This window comes from Takifugu flavidus, chromosome 9 (genome assembly GCF_003711565.1).
Source record: "Takifugu flavidus isolate HTHZ2018 chromosome 9, ASM371156v2, whole genome shotgun sequence".
Taxonomy (NCBI): domain Eukaryota; kingdom Metazoa; phylum Chordata; class Actinopteri; order Tetraodontiformes; family Tetraodontidae; genus Takifugu; species Takifugu flavidus.
The window spans coordinates 3,418,770-3,437,356 of record NC_079528.1 but is presented as its reverse complement, the minus strand read 5'-3'; the positions used below and the strand labels follow the sequence as shown (position 1 = coordinate 3,437,356).

The following is an 18,587-nucleotide window of genomic DNA, read 5'->3' as shown; positions in this document are numbered from 1 at the left end:
TCAGAAAGATTTTAGAAAATAAAATCTGGAGACTTATTTGTGGATTCTCCTGACACTGAGCAGGAGCCTGAACACATCACACACCATGAAATACCATGAAATATGCATCTTTAAAAAACAGTCTTCATGGTGCACACATTTAGCTTAGCTCAGCGTAGCATTGCTTTACGCACAAGCACTCTGGTCTGTAAAAAAAGGTAAAATTTATTACACTTATTTATGTACCAACTGTGGTCTAATCTTCACAATAGTTAGCTTTAAAAAAAAAATGCTTTCTCTACTGCTTCACATTGAAAATAACGTCCATGATTGTTTCTTCACGTCATTGAGGATAAGGCGGAGAAAAGTGCTTCCACAAATCACAGGAGGGTGCCGGTTTGACACTGAATGTCATTTATAGGGTATCACTGGATGAAACAAAGCACAGAGTTTATTTGCACACAGAGATGAGTGCATCCTTCATTGTTTCCTGTGTGACTTATGCTTATGTTGCACCACGTATCAAATGCGACACGCACGCCTTGTTCCCTCTGCTTGACTGCATCCAAACCATGTTGGCCAATTTATGTGGAGACGTGGCGTCCCAAGCCGAGGCCATCTAAACAATCAAGGCTCGCCGATGAGACCCAGGGGGAGATGAAGACGGTAGGGAGGCTGAGGAAGAAAGAATGGAGGGGAACGCTCACAGAGGAGTATGAGGTGGGAGGACGATGAGGATGAAGAAAACAGGCAACAAAAAAAAAACAGGCAAAATCAGAAGATAAACGAGGTGCTATTTCAGTGGCAGGATTTATGTACTGTCAACATTACCCTCGCTATTAGGGGGAATCCAATTACTCTGTGCCTCTCCTTTCTCTCTGGGAGGGAGGAAAGAAGGAAGCAACAGAATGAAAGATGAAAAGAAACTGATACACCGAGTGTGAGACAGGAGGAGGAAGAGAAAACGCCATGATTCCTCCACTTTCCAACACATATTCAGACATTAAGGAGAGTGAGTGTGAGGTAAAGCAGAATGAACTAAAAAAACTGAATGAAAGAGACAGGACGAAGGAAGCACAATGGTGGGACGTACAATTTTTAACACAGAAAGTAGAAGTACACGGACCCACGCAAGAGGAGAGGCAGAGGGGTTGTGAAAAGAGAAACGGGAAGGGGAGATTTAGAAAGACAAAACCTCCGACTGGATTTAATTGCATGCACCTCTGCTTTTAAATGGGTGATAAATTATACATGAAGGATGCCAAGACAATAATCATGAGCTGTTTTCATGCACAGTGGCGGGATGAGAGTAGACAGAGAACAGCGCAGGCATGGAAGGCTGGAGTCAGCTGAGATAAACGCTACAGGAGAATCTCTGGAGAGAGCGCGAGGTCTGGGAGTGCAAATCTCAGTGCATTACCATGATATTATGGAGGATTCATAAGGAGAGGCTAGTCTTGGCTGGGTTTCAAAGGACACAGATACATGTACACCCACAGGAATCATGTACACACACACACACACACACACACACACACACACACACACACACACACACACACACACACAGGTTTGATTAGAAAACAGTACTAAACGGCCCTCCGGTTATATTCCCGAAGGATGTAACACCTTAAATTTCTGGCTTTGTTATGTGGCTTAACACCTGAAGCAGGCACACAGACACACACACACACACACACTGAAGATCCGTTTTCCTGCTTCGTCAATACTCTCCCACAAAACACACCACTGCACTCCTTTTTCCATCGCCATTATCCTCCGATCCCATCCATCCGCATCAGTAGAACTTTAAGCAGCAGGGATGCATTCCTCCTCAACCTCATCTGATAATCATTATAAATCTCTATTAAACCCCCACTTTCTGGATAGATGGGGAATGTCAGCCCACATCTGGCACCCTGTTTAAAAGTGTGAGCCGGTCTGGGTATCTGTGTGTGTGTGTGCGTGTGTGTGTGTGTGTGTGTGTGGGTGTGGGTGTGTGTGTTTAAAAATCTATAAAGGGAAAGAGCGGGGAAAAAGGCATGGTAATAAGAGAAATACAAACCGACACTCTAGCAAAAACCAAATGATGACAGAAAATCAAAAATCTTACTGCCACATAATGTCCGTTCCTCTCCTCTGCTCTGTGCACATGTGTGTGTGTTTGTGTGTGTGTTTGCGCACTTGCTGTGTCAGAGCAGCCAGTGATCGCAGCGGTGCTGTTGTGCCCTTAAGCACAGCCACTTAACCCAGGCTAACTCACTCACTCAATACACTCAATACCCAGTCGGGCAAAAATGGAAAGCCTGCAGTGGCATGCTGCTTAGCATAAAAACTATAAAAAGACACAGAGCCTCTGTTATTCTGTGTCCACAGATTGTGTGCTTGTCTGCTATATCTGCTATAGCTGAGGGTAGAAAGCCGTGTGTGTGCGTTTGTGTGCACATTTGTGTGTCAATGATCCTTAGTGGCTGGCTGGGGGCACTGCCACTCTGGATAGCTGCAGCAGCTCTGAGGCAGATAGTCAGTCAGCTCTAACTGCTTCCCCCTGGTTGGTGTGCAGAAGGCACAAATGCGTGCGCACACTCACCCAGATTGAAAAGAAAGGTCAATTTCTTGCCACGCCGCTGGTCTGCCCAGGAAACCTGAATTGATTGATTTGACTCGATTCCACCGCAGGCCGAGAAAGTGGGAGAAATATGATGGATGGAGCGAGTGACAGCGCAGATAGAAAGATGAAGGGAGGAGTGGCGAGGATGAGGGGAAGGGAGGCGGGCGGAAAATATGAAACAAAATATGTTTACCGGGTGGATTTTATACCGCAAAATCTGAAAGAGCAACACTTTAAAATGTGTTATACACTGTAAGCCAAGAAATATGATCAACATTCACACACACACACACACACACACCACACACACACACACACACCACACACACACACACACACACACACACACACACACACACACAAATACACCTTGGTGTGAACCTGGCATGGTGAAAGTGTGTGAAGAGAAGCGGGATTGGATCACTCTATTCTAGTCATGGTGTCGGGTCCCGGGGAGTGTGGAGTAGAGGTAGATTTTGTGTGAACAGATGGTGTTTACCTAGCAGCAGGTTGGTTATGCTGGTTGAGCCACCTTACCTCCTCCCCTCCCTGCCCAATATGCAGTATTGACCAGACAACGAGCGTGTGCAGCACGCACAAACGCGCGCCCACGTGCGCAGACAGCTACTTAGACACTTCCCTCATTTGGCTGATAACTCAGCAAGCCGTTGTCGGGGAAAGGAGATAAACGAAATGAAAGCGGGAGACGGCGGCAGGAGAGGGAGTGTCGTGGATGGAGAGAAGGACTAAGAGTAACAGAGGGGGAGGAGGAAATGGGCCATTGATGTGTTTTTTCTGGTTCATAGTTATGTAGGTCGCTTTTTTTTTCTCCAATGGAGGAATTTGTAAATCTGACATTATAAAGCATTTGGCCCGCAGTGAGGCTTGTGAAGACGTTCCGTCTTTTCCGCTCACTTTCACCGCGCCGATCCTTGGTTAGCTAGATGCTACATCACCTGATTCGAGCAGTCGAAATCAAGGGAGAGGGGGATGCAGAACAGAAAAAGGATGCCTGATTGGTTTTCAGCCAAAGGGTCACAAACAAGTGAAAAAGAGAGAATATTTGAAAGTGAAATAGATCCGTTGACTGCACACACTCACACGCACACTCACATGCGCAACAAAAGGGTTGAGAGCTCTAAGAGACATTCCTAGATGGCTGCTGAATTTTAAATTAAAATGTTTGTTCAATGTATTTCACGCTTGTCTTCTTCCTACATGTTCTTGCAATAATGCATTTGTTTATGTCATCGAAGGAAGGGAGGGCGGGAGGCAGGAAGGAAGCTAGGACACTTGGAAGGAAATCCAATTTTTCTTGTCTGTATTTAAATATCGGAAACTGTTGCCCCCGTGTTCAGCATTCCTATCTGTGTGTGTGTGTGTGTGTGTGTGTGTGTGTGTGTGTGTGTGTGTGTGGTGATGCAGCAGCTGTGGATGGCTGCAGTTTTGGATGAAACCGAGGTGGACGTGGCTTTTTATAATCCTGCTTTGATGAAAATGATCGTATTCAACAGAACACTGGCATCATGCAATAAATACTTGGGGGTAAATAAAACTGTTTTCTTTTTCTTCAAAGCTTTTCCGACATGTAAGTGCTTTATTGTTGATAATATAGCGCGGAGCACATCTGCAGGACTGTGTGGCATTGTTTCTCTGCTGGCTCACATCATCTGACATTAGATCACACTGAAACCCATTTGATGTGAATCAAACTGACTGGCTGGTGGATGTTGCACGTGCAGATCGGTTTAAGCTGAAAGATGCTCTAGTGCACACAAAGGCAGCAACGTACACAGACACACACAAATTCATCCTCACATTTCTATGGTTGTGGGGACTTACAGAGATGTAATGAATTACCCGTCTCCTTCCTGACCCCTAACCACCCTGACTAACCCAAACCTTAACCTCAACCTTAAAACCATGTCGTAACCTTCAAACACTCGAACGTTGTGGGGCCCAGCAAAATGCCTCCATTTTGCAAACATAGCCCCACTTTGCTAGCAGAACAAGGATGCTGGTATTCAATATGTGGTCAATGTGCACACACACACACACACACACACTCACGCACACACACTCACACACACACGCACTGACTCCCCTGAGCTGGGCTCTAAAGAGCACTAAAAGCTAAGTGAAAATTTAAAAAAAAAAGAAAAGAAATGGAGGTGAAAGGGTGTGAAGGTGGGGGACTGGAGGGCAGGAAAAGGATGGACCCAAAATGAAAGAGGGAAGTAAAGATTTGTTTCCTCTGTTATATGTTTATGTGAGCTAATACAGTCGAAATTAGGAGAATGAAAACACATTTACCTTCATATGAAATGTTACTGATTATGTTTATTTTTTGAGGGCTTCTTCTCACATTTATGTGATTATGAAATTTGTGAAGTTGTGTGCTTAAACTAGATTAATTAGACTAATTCTCCAACACAATTATTACCACACTAATGCGCTAGAGCCCGTCTTCGACAGGAAGTGTTCACAGACTTCCACCGAGTTGATGTTTTGGTTAAGCTGCGAGGTACTTTACAACTTGGATCAGAAGCACATGAAACAAGGGTGTTACATTGGCAACACAACTGAGAGCCTTTTACAACGCGGCGTCTTGTCTTCCTTTTCTTTCCTGCTGTTTCTCTTTGTCCCTCGCCTTCTCTCTCACTCGCGCTTCGTCCATCTGTGCCGGTGCAGAGGGACGGACCTTCTCCATTAGCTGCCTCTGCTGGGGACGTCGCCGGGGCCGCAGGAAGGCGTACGATAGGACGGAAACGACACTTGTGGTCCTGAGAGGCTCGCTGACACTGCAGTCTTTTGGTCAGTTTTAGGACAACAAAAGCATTTTGCAGGTTTTTTTGTATCAGTTCAAGATAAAAAGCACCTCGGATTCATTGAGTTTCATCGCTTTCCTTTAATATTCTAATGCTGATTCCCTCCCCCCACCTATTATTATGATTTGACACCTTATTTAGCATAGGCTGGGAAGTGGTACTATAAATTTGTGCAGCATTCATCAGGTTTTTTGCAGTCTATAAAAAAAAAGCAGATCTGCAAAGCTTGGACTGTGTGGAGGAAACATATTTGTGGAGCTTCTGAGATGGCGTCTCTCTCTCTTTTTCTCTTCAGAGGCCATTCAATTTGGCACTGTTAAAAAAAAAAGATAGCTCCACCGTCTGATCCCAGCGCTGCCGAATTTTCCTGCTCAGGGTGTTGTCCCGATCTCACCTAGTCTGCTGAATGTGATCATAAAAGAGATGAGCACATTAGAGCTCAGGAAAAAAAAAATAAAAAAATGAGGGAAGTTAAGAAGCTGTTAAAAGCCCCGACCCTTCCTCCGACCGCGCTGCATCAGAGGGGGCGGGGGAATCACTAAGCAACATGGATGAGTGTGTTTAGGGAGAAACACTCCTACGGTTTCGACGGTCAATCTTCCTTTTTTCTCTGTGATCCCTCGTTCCTGAGGAGCCAGCGTGTGTGTCTGAGTGGGTGAAACACAGCCACAGTCCCACAGCGTCCCCCGAGACCCCACTTCAAACAGACTGGAGAAATACAGCCCGGGGTTCGCATGCTGGATATGTGTGTCGGTATATAAACACACACACACTCACAATTGTCCTCCCTCTTTTGTTTTATCACTCATGTCTAGTTTTAAAATTAAATTGTATTTGGTTGTATAGATTTTGTTAACGCAACCCATTATTACTGACTTTGGAAAACAAACTGTTAGAGCTAAAATGCTTATCTTTCATCCGGTTCCCCACCTCTCTCCTAAATACACACACACACGCAGAAACACGCGCACGTGCACAGGCGTAATTAAGCAATTCCATTGTGTCTATTAAGCGAGGAGGCCTCCACGCTGCGAGAGACATATTAAAATCAGGATTAACCCAAAACAATTACAAAATGCATCAGACAGACACTACCCCCCCCCCCCCCCATCCTCAAGATGGCACTTGTGTGTACATTTGTGAGATCATCAGCGTGCGTCACCATTGGCTTGGCTCACGGTATGTTTTATTTAACATTTGCAAGCAAACGTGGTGGGGACCTTGAAACCGCACGCGACTTTTAAACACAAACCCGCGTTGAACAGTGCAACCGCGGCAACCGAAGTCCCGTGATATATGAGAGAGCGAGGGGGGTAACAACACAAAGCATGCCGCATAGAAAACGAGGAGGAAGCCAATTTCCCAAACAATGAACAAACACAGAAGATGGGGGAGCGATTTGCTCCATTACTAAATATCAGAAGGTAAAATGTCTGTCGTTTTCTTTGCCGTAAGTGGGACATCGGCGCCACTCCCTCTCCAGGTATCTGTACATTTCCATTCTCCTTCTCCTTTCCCTCCCTATACAAATCACTGAGTTCTCGGAGAGTGAAATCAATTTGCTCAACACATTAAATACCTCCACGCTGCTGCTGACTCTGTGACACTGTTAGTGCCCTTAGATCATTCGGAGATAAGTTTGTTTGTGGTTCCGCAAAGTGCAAATGAATATTAGTGAATCGTCGCGCAGTTCCTGCCCTGTTTTGACGAGGCCAACTCAGAAATGGCCTTTTTATTCCAGTTTATGTTCCACGTTCTTTCAATAATCCCGCAGGTGGTTGTTTTTTTCCCCGTCTTTATTGTAAAATGATAATTGTGCTGCTAACCCATCGTTGCTATCGACTCTGCATTTAACTCTCACTTTATGCCTCACCTCTGTCCATTTATCTATCTCTTGCTCCTCGATCCTCTTTACTTCCCAGCAAAGGAAGACGTGGGAAGTCTACCTGCTGGATAATCCTGCATTACATCCTTAATCCCCAAACTGGTTTCACATACGCAAATACACACACACACACACACACACACACACACACACACACACACACAGTATGCATATGCGTTCATACATGACAAACACATTACAGATCCAGCATCACATACCTGAAGTACATTTTCATTGAGATCTATAATATTCTACATCTGTGTTTATTTTCCTCATTGCAGTGAACATCGTGCATATTGTCTCCTGCCCAGATCTTGAAAACGGAACACGCCGTGGCTATATGGACTGTGACGCGACAAGAGACACGAGGAAAGCAACTGAGAGGCACACACATATGTGTGCGTGCACATGCGTGTGTGTGGTGGGTGTAGGGCAAAGGGTGAGAGATACTGTGAAAATGAAATATGGTGGCAGAGGGATGGAGATGGAGCTGTGGGGCGAGAAACAGACGGGAGGACTGGAGACTGGGGAGGTGTTTGGGGAGCTCTCAGAAGTGCTTCTCATTAGCGAGCGGCTCCGGGGTCCAGTCACTTGCCATTGATTTGTTTAAAATCCAAAGCTGAGCACTCGACAAGCTTGGCGTCCTCAAGTCCCCGTCATGCCCAACAACCCACTTCAATAACCAATCATGGGTGAAATCAACCATCTCCACGACGCGGGTGTCACTGAGTTATAGCTTAATGAATTTAAAATGGATGGAAGATGTCACATTATATCTAATGCTGATTTTACACACTCTGCATCCTAGTCTACCCCCAGCCTCCATCCGTATGTGATCCAAAGCCTTTGAATGGAAGCTATGGCTAATCAATAGCAATCTATGGCAGACCTCACAATGCTAATGGAACTGTGCAAGATCTGGCACAGGGCCAGCGCCATCATGGCAGCATCACACACACACACACACACACACACACACCACACACACACACACACACACACACACACACACACCTATACACATTAAGGCACACGGAGTCACAATGTGTGTCAATACAGAAGACAAAGAGAAAGATGAACGAGCTGTGCGACATTGTTTAGGTGATCAGGAATGATCGATGGAATCATTTCCCCGTCCCCTCTGCCCCGTTGCACGGCCCATCTCCCCTGATGGCCTCTGCAAGAACTGGTCATTAGGAGCACATCTCACACACACACATGCTAAAATAGAGGCCAAGTTTCACTTTGTCATCATCTCTTTGGCAAGGTCAGCGTGTCCTGTTTCACAAAGACGCACTTTAGCGACAACACCAGCGAGATGACCCGTGTCTGTTTTATTTGTTTAAATTGGTGTTGAGTCAAGAGATCTTGGCTGGAAGTAGATAAATGTAGATCCTTTCTTAAATATTAAATTACAGTACCAGAAAATGACAGAAACAGCACAATTACACTGACCTTTATAGTTCCCTACAGAGTCTGCAGGTCAGACTGAAGTCTCTGCACTATGGAAGCTCCCACTGGGCTGTAAATACTCTGTGACCTAAATTTGATTTTCCATTTCATCACCTATTTGCGGAAAGGAGCCTCTACACCGAGTTAATTGGGGTAAAAGTGACAGACCAATTTAGATGAACTTGGCAACCACGCCACAGACTGATGGACAGCTAATATGCTTCCTGAGGAGACACCTCAGTAAAACTAGCCAGAAAATGTGTTACCGTCTGCCTCAGGTCTGCTATGAGGTTACAGGGAATCTATATTCTGCATATGTCTGAATGTGGCAGCAGGTAATACAAACACTGCCTTCTATAGTGGTTTGTCAGACATCACCAGCACCTTCTGACACGTAGACATATTTGAATTTTAACTAATATCGTCACACAGTGGCTTTCGTTGAGTCCTGGGCTGCATCACAATACTCATCTATTCTTTCATTTGCCTATTTCTATTTCCATTGTCGTACGATGCCATGAGAGCTTGGCGAGATGTTCCGATTGCCCTCTGGTGGCAGGATGCAGGAATGCGATAAACAATAAGAAATGTTTCGCTCAAAGGACGATATCTGAAATCTTTTTACAGTTTTGCTCCCATCATGTTGCTCTACGAATCTTCTGTGAAACTGCAGTTTGTCGATGTACAATTTACAGCATTTTTACAGTCTTTCCATGCGGGCCTTTGGCCACAGAAGGTGGCCTCACCTTGAGTGCGAGGGCACCTCTGCTTCTAATCAGACCTTTGATATATTTTAGTTGACATAACAAAGTCAGAGAGAGACGAGCACAAGGACAGTAATTCTACCCACAAAACATATTTCCTCTATTGCTTAGCAAACAACATCTTCCTTTCTCTGCTTGTGAAGGTACTGACCCATTTTTTTCCTCTCCAGATGAAGGAGGGTGCACTACCTAACTTTCACCAGCAGAGGCGTCACTCTTTGAAACTGTCAAACGCAAACTCGGGAAGGCGGGTGCCGCTGCCATCACCCCCATCCCTTATAATTTCACATCTGTCGCGATGTGACAGCCAAGGAGGGAGAGTCGCTGGCGGGCTGCAGTGACTCACAGTGTGGCGCTGGAGGGAGAGGTAGTCTCTCCTGCTTTTTTATGTTAATAACGCAGAGGTAAGGGAAGTATCCAGGAGATGAGAGGAGGAGCTGCAGGAGAGAGAACAAAGGAAAAGGGGTGAAGAGTTCAAGAAGCTGGAGTCTGTGTTTTGGGGAGGAGGATATTAAAGATGAAGGAAGGTGCTGTGGAGGAGGAAATGTGGACACAAGGCAGCAGCAAGGCAGAGGAGCAGAGATAGCAGAGAAATAGGTATATGAGATAAGATGAAGCATAGAACAGAGGGGGGCGAGTAAGGTTTTGATTTTACAAACATCAGCATTATGAGCCAATAATTCACCGCCGCTGTTACCCGGAAGGTATAATGAGGCCATGCAGATGAATGGTGCTGACTCCGTGGCACCACCTTTGGGGCAGGGATGCTGAGATCGGTTTGTCACATGGGTGCGTTTGTACAGGCGCCGCGCTCGTCTGTCATGCAGTTTGATTTGGCACGGATCGATCACTGATTGCAGTCATACCAGAAACAAATGGAATAATGCTGCAACCGAAAACAGCTGCCCTGATTGAAGACATGATGGTTTCGTGCTTTGGGAAAATTAAGAGATGAATGAAGATGATGAACAAGGATGCAAAATCCTCTCCTTGATTAATTGGCAGAGCGAAGTAAGAAAAGGGCTGCAAATTAGATACGGCGTAAGCGCGTGATTACTTTTTTTCCCCCCCAACTTAAATTTCTCTCCTTGGTTTTCTTTTTTTTTCGGAAGAAACGGACCAGGCAGTGTCAGGTGTGGATGCAAGGCTGGTTAGAGATATAAGCGGCATGTGACGTGCTGGGGTATAGGTGACACACATGGCAGCGCCACATGCAGATGATACACATGAATGAGCAGCCAGACTAGTGAAGCATAAAACCAGCCAGCCCACTGATCAGAACTCCCCACCACCACCTCCACCACCACCAACACACAGAAAGAGATGCAAAAAGCATGCTGAGAGCACCGGTTAGCTTGCCAGCCCTTTACTCACCCAAATCACCGCTGTGTAAATTAATACCTCCAACCGTCCCCACAAACAGCCACACACTTTAACGCACGCAGGCAGGCAGGCGGACAGGCAGGGAGGCAGGCAGGCAGGCACGCGCTTTCAAATAAATCAATAACTATATTAAATATTTATTCAATTAAATGCACCCATAAAATCTGATCTTTTCAGTGTGAAGCATTCTGAAGCTCTTTAAAATAAAAAAAACAGAACAACACCCTCCGCGATCTAAATGATTTAGTGTTGTTTTCCATTTGCTTGTCTTTAAAAACTGATTTAAGCTGTGATGTTGATTTCACTCCCCCCCCCCCTCCCCCAACACTGTATGCAACCCTACAAATGCCTCCACCCAAGAGGGGCCACGCTGTATTACTGACGTGCAAAATCCATGACAGTCTCAAGACATAAGTACTGTGAAAGGAGCAACCTTCCGTCTTGAGTTTGAGGTAATTTTTATAAAATCTTGCAGAGAGCTGCAGATGAGAGCTCCATCACACGACGCTAATGCAAACCCCCGAAGCCCGCTGTCAGAAAATCTAACGCTGAACCGTCGCTGCGAGTGAGAGTTAGGCAAAACGCAACAGAAAGGATTGGCATCATCCTGTGCTCTCCTTCACACCAGTCACACTGATCCCAACAGCACACACAACCAACGCTTCACGCGCAGCAATTTAAAGGTCATCTTCACCGTTTTGTAATCAGAGAAATCCACAAACTATTAATTAATCAATTTCGAAGCACCAGTGGCTTTTCAGTTGGAGCTGCGCATTTATTTGTGCAGTTTTGATTCATCTCAATTAAAGTTAATGACAGGAAATTTCCCGCTCCGTCTTTTTAAATAATATGGCAGAGTACTGTGGCCGCGCCGCTTTGAATTAGAGTGATAATCCTGACCCAATTTTGTTTTTCATCTAATCCTGCAAAACTACGAATCCATACATGTGATGGCGAAAATGCACAGGGGGAGATGGTGCTATGTAGAATAAAGCACAGGGTGTCGGGGAAGGACACAGGGGGCTGAAAGCAATCTTCCAACTGACCTTGAGTGGGGAGGACAAAAGCATTTGTGTGTGTGTGTGTGTGTGTGTGTGTGTGTGTGTGTGTGTGTGTGTGTGTGTGTGCGCGCGAGAGAGAAAAGCACCGCGCAGAAAAAGGAGAGAAATACATAATCTATCTCTACTGGCAGAGGGAAACAAATGCTTACACTGAGATTGAGGACATATTGCCCTCAGTTATCCACACACACACACACACACACACACACACACACACACACACACACACACACACACACACATACACACACACACACAAACAGAGTTTTGGCTTAAAGATTGGATTGAAAAGGAGAAAGGCTCATTTTTGTGAAAGAGGTGGGAAATAACCAGGGAAGTGGACAGAACAGAAGAGTGGGTAGGGACGCTGAAATAGGTTGAAACAAAGGAGGAAGCAGACAGAGACAGATGGACGGAGTAAAGAGAGGGAGCAGTGAAGGAGACGTGGCTGCGAGTGACCGTCCTTTGTAGATGACCATCGTTGCTCAGTTTTGAGTCAGCTTCACTGAGACGGAGTCTTAATGACTCACGGCCAAAGACTCCACATAATCAAGCTGGGAATGTGTGGGTCTGTGTGGGCCTGTGTGTGTCACGGAGCGTCCCTGTGTGTGTATAAGCCACTGGTCTTATAACAGAGAACTTTATTACCATCTGTTCCCACACATGCTTATTTGTTTAGCCGTGACACACATGTCTTCTTTGCTGTCTGATGTTTTTTCTTTGCTCTGAGCCTTTTCCAATCAGTACTCCTTGTTCTGCTATCCTTTATACCCAGGCTGAATCTGTATCTCCTGGTCAAATTTCAATGAACTGTCTGGTCCAAATAAACACGTTATGAATGAATGAAATATCATTGCAATAGTGGCTTTCCAAATACATTGTTTAAATGGTATCAAACTAAAGTCCGTCATTGAAAGTTTTCGCGCGCATGTGTGCGTGTGTGTTTGTCTCTGAGAGAGGGAGAGAGCAGTGGATGCAGGGGTGGGCCTCAGTACCTGTAGAGGCCATTAGGTGGAGCTGGTGCCTGACTAAGGAAGGGAGGAAGAGAGAAAGAGAGAGAGAGAGGGAGAACAAGAGAGAAATAAAGGGGAGGGCTGACCCTTTTCTGAGGTTTATCCCTATATTTCCCAGTCAGCATAATAATTAGTATATCAATTAGTACTGATGCAAAAAAGATAGACATTGTGCACTCGATAATATCACCTTTACAAAAGTCTGGGCAGTCACCTATGACCAAACTGGGTTGCCACATTTTTCAGTTCCAATAATTAAACCCGTGCGTTTGAAAAATTAAAAAAAACGAGTGCTTTTGAAAGTACGAGTTCAACGAGAGTGACGTTGCCTGTTGTGAAAGCAAAGGCCTCAAATGAGCCCGACTCGCTCTGAAATCATCCAGAACAAAGGGGCAGACATTCGAGAGACCACGCAGACACCGGTGCTCTGCAACCACACACATCTTGTTGGCAGTTGAGAGAAAAGAGACGGTTGCCTGGAGGCAGGGCAGGTGTCCACAGATGGAGCTCTCTCACTGTTTCTCCTTCACAGATGGACCCAGTCACACCTATTTCACTCGCCCATGCCCTGTAGCTGCATCATCAGCGTGAGCGTGTTTACCTGTCTGACATGTTTATTGTCTGACAAAAACGGGTGTCTCCTCTTTAACGTGCCCTCTCCTGGCCCGGCTTTAACCCACGCCCGAGATCGGGGAGTGTGGCTGCCGCTATCGTGTGGAAATGCCAACCTTCCATCAGTCTTGTCAATCCATGAAAGCCAAAATGAAAATTACAGTCAGCGTGCGCGTTCACCGAGGTGCGCGCTTCCTAAACCACAGCGAGGGTATCATGCAAATTAGACGCAAAATGGGTGTTCTGGCTGGGGAGGAAATTTAATTTCATTTCATATTTGCACATTTAGTGACAGCTGAACACGCTTGAGGTGGCCTGCGGAGGGTCAGTCCGTCTCAAACGACAGGGGGGGTCCCGCTGGCCAACGAGACCACCCGGGCCCACGAAGCAAGAAGTGAACCGCGATCAGTCATCTGTCTTTATAAACCTATAGCAGTCAGGACCCACCTAATTAGTCACCATGGAAACCATGGCTAATTCCCTGGTCTGCCATGCCAATCACGTCCCGTCTGTGGCGGCAATCAGAAAAACACATTTATCCACTGCTGGGCCGGATCTGTGCAGCGTGTGTCTTTGTGTGTGTGCATGTACGTGGGTGGTTCAGGGAGCGTGTGCAAGTACATGATCTATGTAAAAAAAAAAAAAAGTCATCTCCTCAGACAAGGTTGCCTTTAATTATGTATTCATGGGGGGGGGTAATACCCTATCTTTATGATAGCTTTTCAGCTTGGAAATTGTGTCAGAGAAGAGTGTGACATGTTGTTATTGTCTGTGGGAACTGTTTGATTAGCTTGATGAGTGCTAGCAATCCCCTCACACCCACAAGGCAATCAAACAATTATTATATACACACACACACCACACACACACACACACACACACACACACACACACACACACAGTATAGTGTAGACACGTTTCACCTGTTCCCTACAGCCAAACTCTTTTGTCGGATAACCCCCCCCCTACTGCTTCGCACATTCACTCGCCGGTTTCAGAACAAATCACCATTTGATTTCTAAATTAACTCCGCATCACATCTTACTGTTCAATCAATTAATCAGCATTAAATTAGAAAGGCAAATCCCTAGAAATAACCTTGTAAATATTGAGGGACGACTCACATGAATAAATTATGGATTGAAAAGGAACGGGGAGGGGGGGTAACTCGTGCCATTTCTCGCCATCAGCTACCTGTCACTCACTGTAATTACCATCAGCTGGAATGTGCTCACCAGAAGGCTGGGGGCAGACACACAGGGGCACACACACACACACACACACACACACACACACACACACACTTTCACACACCAATTTGAAATCAATGACCAATGGACAAACAGGCTTGTTCGTGGCCGTGCACGGGCGGCACATACTGACATCCATAGATGCCGATCTTAACTTCAAGCGCACATCAAAGCTAAGTTCTATTCAGATCTATGCCGTTTGATCCCCGGCGCTGCGGACGTGTGCTGAAAGGCACGGGTGGAAAAACACGAGAAATAATTGAAGACGGTCTTTCTGAGTGTGTCCTTCAGTGTACACTCGAATTACAGCGGTGCTCCATCACTCCTGTTGTCTGGAGGGAGGACAGCACGATGCCATATGGCTGCGTGGGGACAAAGAAGCATCCGAGGGTCTCTTACCTGTCTCATGGGAGAGGGTCTTGTTTCTTCCTGTGTTGCCCGAGTGATGCATCGCTCCGTACTTGTCTCTGCCTGTGGTTAACCCTCTACCCTTATCTCCTCGCCTCCACACTCCACTCCTCTCCACTCCCTTCAAGCTCCTCTTTTCTTGATTCTCAATCTTTTTGCCCTCTTTTTCGTCTCCCCTCTGACAAAGTCTTTGCCACCTCTCTTCTCTGTCACGCCTTTTGCCAGCGCTCTTCTTCACTCTTTGTTTCCCGCTCCTCTCCTCTCTGTGCCTGGTTGCAGGCAAGTTCTTTGAAGAGCAGCCTGCTGGCTGAGTGCTGGTGCTCCGTGAAGGAAGAGAGATGGAGAGGGAAACAGAGTGGGGGGAGGAGGAACGGGAGACGCACACTGGCCCGACGCACTCGCACACGTGTAGCTGTTTCGCTCTGCGGAGGTGAATGCCACACACTAAAACACCGGAGGGAGAAAGGATGAGCGCAAGGTCCCCGCGCGGCTACGCTCCTTCTTTCAAGAGAATGCAGGTTTTTTTTCTTTCCCTTGTTTCCAGTCCGTTGTGGTTTCTGCTGAATCCGTCACAGGTCAAGGCAAGCTGTGGCATTGGAGGGAGGGATGGGTGTTAAGACGCCGAGGGTGAAAAAGAGTGCCTTTCAGCCAGTGGCAAGCAGAGCAGAAGAGCAGGAGAGATGTGGCCGCTGCTCCATCCTCCATCTGCACACAGCTGAGACTGAGAGCAGACTAAACACACACTCGCACGGACTCGCTCACACACGCTCTCTCGCTTTCTCTCCTCCCTCTCAGAGCATCACCGAGGGTGGGGGGGGGGGGGGGGGGGATGCTGGGAGCTAAGGAATGAGCCCAAAGGGAGAGAGAACACAACAGGGATGGAGGTAGGGTGAAGAAGCAGCAGCTTAGTAGGAGATAGTGGGAGGGTTGGCAACAAGGGCAGGCGAGAAGCAAGAGATCCCTGAGTGTCGGGGCGCGACAGGGGGACAGAATCACCTGCGCGCCATAAAAAAGAATGGCATCACAGTCAAAAGGGGAGAGAGAGAACACAACAGGGATGGAGGTAGGGTGAAGAAGCAGCAGCTTAGTAGGAGATAGTGGGAGGGTTGGCAACAAGGGCAGGCGAGAAGCAAGAGATCCCTGAGTGTCGGGGCGCGACAGGGGGACAGAATCACCTGCGCGCCATAAAAAAGAATGGCATCACAGTCAAAAGGGGAGAGAGAGAACAGACCTGGGAGGAAAAAAGAGATACACAGTTGGAATGATGACAGAACGCATGGGGAGAGGTGAGGAGGGGAGATGGAAGGAAGGAAGGAAGTGTGATGTCACCACACATGTCAGATTTTACACGCCTGAACTCGCCTGTACAGAGTAAAGGGACGGAGCAATGTCGGAGAGAGTCACCACGTTTCCCTAATTGAACAAATCAACACTTTTGATGCTGAGATCCTGATAAAAGGTGAAGGGAAGTGAAGGGAAAACTTATGAACTCCATCAATTATTCAAGGTTTTGACTCTATTCTGAATTTCAAAAGGCATATTAAATACGGTATATTTCCAGTCAGTTTGGTTGGCTGTTTTCAAATGCTTCTGCTGCCATTCGGTGTCAGCGCATGGAATGTTAAGGAGAGTGCTAAAATTTCCACTTAAGCCTAAAGTGGACTCATATTACCACACGCAATTACTGCAGGTAATTTATGGCGAGGTCAAACATCCCAGATCCAGGATAATCACTATTTACTCCGGAAACCAAACCTTCCAATGTTCTTTTTTAGCATTCTCATTTATCAACCTGCACTAAAGGCGGATCCTCCTTTTCTTTTTCTGCCATATCTGGCTGGATTAAATCTCACCATTGTGGAGTGTAGTAGGGAAGTGGGGGGGGGTTAATACTAAATTTGGACCACCATCAGGAAATAAAACTAATGCTTGCGAAGGAAGGCAGAGTCGGGGCAAATAATACTAACAAAATACCAAATGAGGCACAACAACAAGTACAATGACTACCTGTATATCTGTGACCTCTACTACGAGTGAGTGAGTGAAGGTCCTGGAAAAGCCCAGCAGAGGGCAGTCATCCTTTCACCTGTTAAACCACGAGGTCATCTGCAGCTCATCATCTCGTCGACATAATAATAGCAAAGTCAATACTGGCCACGTTTGATAAGCTGTTGACACATTACTTAAGCAGCTTAGGGAACATCAGGAGTTTCGGCAGCCCTGAATCAGCAAAGCTGTTCACATCTCAGTGCGCTTTTAAGGATAACTCAGCGTGACTATGACGAATGATACTCAAACAACTTAATGGAGAAATGGCCTTTGTTTATTATGTTAGCCTTCTCTCGTCTCTTCTTACGCAGCATGAAAAGTGCGAGGAGAGTGAAGGTTACTGGAAGCTGTGGTAGAAACAGAACGCTGATACAGAAATAAAAAGCAAGACGTGTGCTGAAGTGAAAATGTGGACTGCTATTCGGAGAGACAGGTGTGCGCCTCGGCTGTGTGGTGGAGGAGAAGACGAGTGGTAAAGGCCAACCCCAGAGCCACCACTCTGGAGAACCGTTGTCTCTCCTCCTCATCGTCTACATCTCGTGACATTCTCAGATGCCATCTATCATACTCAACGAGTCATGGACATGTGCGCAGCTCAAACCCGGCTGATATGCGCGAGCGTGAACACGCATCTGACCACAAACCGTAGATAGACATAGACGGACACACAAACAGGGAGGAAGAGAGAGAGTGGGGGGTTGGCTATAAGCTCCCTTGGCACATACACAGACGCAGAGGCGACTTTACAGCAAAGGGTGGAGCCAGGGGTGGGTAGAAGAGGGAGGGGGTGGGTGTGCAGCTATGACTTCATAATATTAAAATGGGAAGAGTGGCCCAGGTAGAAACAGAGTGAGCGTACGGGAAGATGTTGGATTTCTAGATGAGGTTCATGTCAATTTGTCATGATAAAAAAAAAAACACATCTGGGACAGAAACAAATTGCTTTCTTGACAACACCTTGTAATACTCCATCATGCACACATGCACGTGGGCCAACTGCACACACACACACATGTATGTATGCATATATGTGAGCGCAAAGCTATAGATTTTCTCATACATGCTATTTATCAATGCCAGTCAGTATCATTATGCCTGGCATATCTGTATGAGCGTATACATTAGACGTATATAGGCTACACAGATTCCCAGATTCACTGGAGAGTCCATTCAGACCCATCACCTCCAGCGAGGGCAGCGCAAGGCAAGAAGGCTATAAAGAAGGAAGAACGATGGATGGAGTAAGAGTGCAGGCTGCAGACAAAACGAAGGAAGAAGTGCTTAGTGTGAGA

The 18,587-nt window shown here is 46.3% G+C and overlaps 1 protein-coding gene across 16 annotated transcripts in view; it reads right to left on the bottom strand.

The window, feature by feature from the left end:
* The window catches only part of tenm2a (teneurin transmembrane protein 2a), a 176,394-nt gene that overhangs the window by 78,212 nt on the left and 79,595 nt on the right, over positions 1–18,587 (bottom strand). Inside the window, exon 1 of one of the 16 annotated variants that reach the window (XM_057042757.1) lies at positions 15,238–15,982. The exons of 14 other annotated variants lie outside the window; for them this stretch is intronic. In XM_057042757.1, coding sequence (XP_056898737.1) covers positions 15,238–15,289 — 52 coding nt within the window. In that variant the 5' untranslated portion in view covers positions 15,290–15,982. Of the gene's footprint in view, positions 1–15,237; positions 15,983–18,587 lie in introns of those variants that run through there. One more of the 16 variants, XM_057042758.1, reaches the window with a different exon arrangement.